Consider the following 1,457-nt stretch of genomic DNA (forward strand, 5'->3'; position numbering starts at 1 on the left):
TTGCACACCGCATCGGCGTAGCCCACCTCGCCTGCCGACGTCTTTGGGAGCCGCAGCTGCTGCTTCTCCGGGTCCCACCGCTGGCTGTGCTCTGCCTCAATCAAGTCCCTCAGCACACCCTCCTGACAGCAGCAGCCCAACAGGAATCGTCAAAAGCACATGCATGCATTGATGCCAGTTTTTGCATATTGCATTGGACAAAGCACGACAGCAGCCCACGGCTTACATGGCATTCCTTGATAAGCCCGCCTGTCCCAAAAACACGCCGCTGCACAGCGTTCTTCGTCTGCTCAGGGCTGCATGGAGTGCACAGCAGGAAGAATGGGGGCAGAAGAGCAGCAGACAGGGGCTGGAGAGGGTGGGCCGGTGGGCGCAGCGACGGCAGCGGGGGCTAGTTGAGGACCACGCACCTGAGCTGTGTAGCTTGCTGGAGGCTCTCTGCCATCTTCTCGGTAGGGTTGCGGGTTCTACGGGCCCGCTTGTTTGCAGGGTAGCTTGCTGCCACGGCCGCTGCAGTAGATGGCTCGTCGTCGCTGTCGTCATCCAGTCGCTGGCGGGATCGCTTCTGGCTCAGCCGCTGCGGCACAAGGAAACAGCTGTGATGGCAATAAACAAAAACGCCACCCGCAATCAACGAGCATGTGGAGGTTGAGCTGTGGACACCAGCAACAGGCTGCCGCTGGCCTGCCCAGCAGCACCATCGCCGCACCCGTGTGATTGGCAGCTCTGAGGAGTCGCTCGCCTCCTGCTCCGCCTCTTCAACAGCTGCAGCGGTACCCGCCTGCAAACCAGTGCACAATTGATAATCAATTGGAGGGTACGCCTGTGGGCCTGCCGCAATAGAGTTGCTTACTTCTTCTTCGTCCATTGTCGCCTGCTGCTGCGCGGCCGCCCCCCGCTGTGCGGGCTCAGCGCCTCGCTCCTGCTGCTGCGCGGCCGCCCCCCGCTGTGCACGCTCAGCGGTCTGCTCCTGCTGCTGCGCGGCCGCCCCCCGCTATGCGCGCTCAGCGGTCTGCTCCTGCTGCTGCGCGGCCGCCCCCCGCTGTGCGCGCTCAGCGGTCTGCTCCTGCTGCTGCGCGGCCGCCCCCCGCTGTGCGCGCTCAGCGCCTCGCTCCTGCTGCTGCGAGGGTGGCTGCTGCTGTGCGGGCTCAGCGCTCCGGCCCTGCTGGGCCCTGCCAGGATTCACCGCTGCTTGCCGAAGGGGCGACGTGAAATCACCTGCGGCAGGGGTGTGAGTGCAGCGACTCAATGAATAGAGACAGCCCCTTCCCCTGACGGGCGAGAGGCTACTCAATTTCCTTCGAGCATTACATCAGGCGGCAGCCGCACCTGGCTCATCGTCTGCTTCATGAGATGTCGCTGGCGTGGTGCGAGTCGGGGCTACCGTGCTGGAAGGGCGCGCCATGCCTGCAACCTTCCTTCTGGCACCCACCGCGGTCAGCGCTGCGCAGCCTGCA

The 1,457-nt window shown here is 64.4% G+C and overlaps 1 protein-coding gene across 1 annotated transcript; it reads right to left on the bottom strand.

Moving 5' to 3' along the window:
- Positions 1-391: 391 nt before the first annotated feature.
- On the bottom strand, positions 392-868 carry CHLNCDRAFT_144255 (expressed protein; the record flags this gene model as incomplete). Its single annotated transcript, XM_005848813.1, has 3 exons — positions 392-577; positions 710-781; positions 854-868. 3 exons carry the CDS (start codon positions 866-868, stop codon positions 392-394), a joined length of 273 nt encoding a protein of 90 aa, XP_005848875.1.
- Positions 869-1,457: the final 589 nt, after the last annotated feature.

The sequence above is a fragment of the Chlorella variabilis genome, assembly GCF_000147415.1.
Source record: "Chlorella variabilis unplaced genomic scaffold CHLNCscaffold_7, whole genome shotgun sequence".
Taxonomy (NCBI): Eukaryota; Viridiplantae; Chlorophyta; class Trebouxiophyceae; order Chlorellales; family Chlorellaceae; genus Chlorella; species Chlorella variabilis.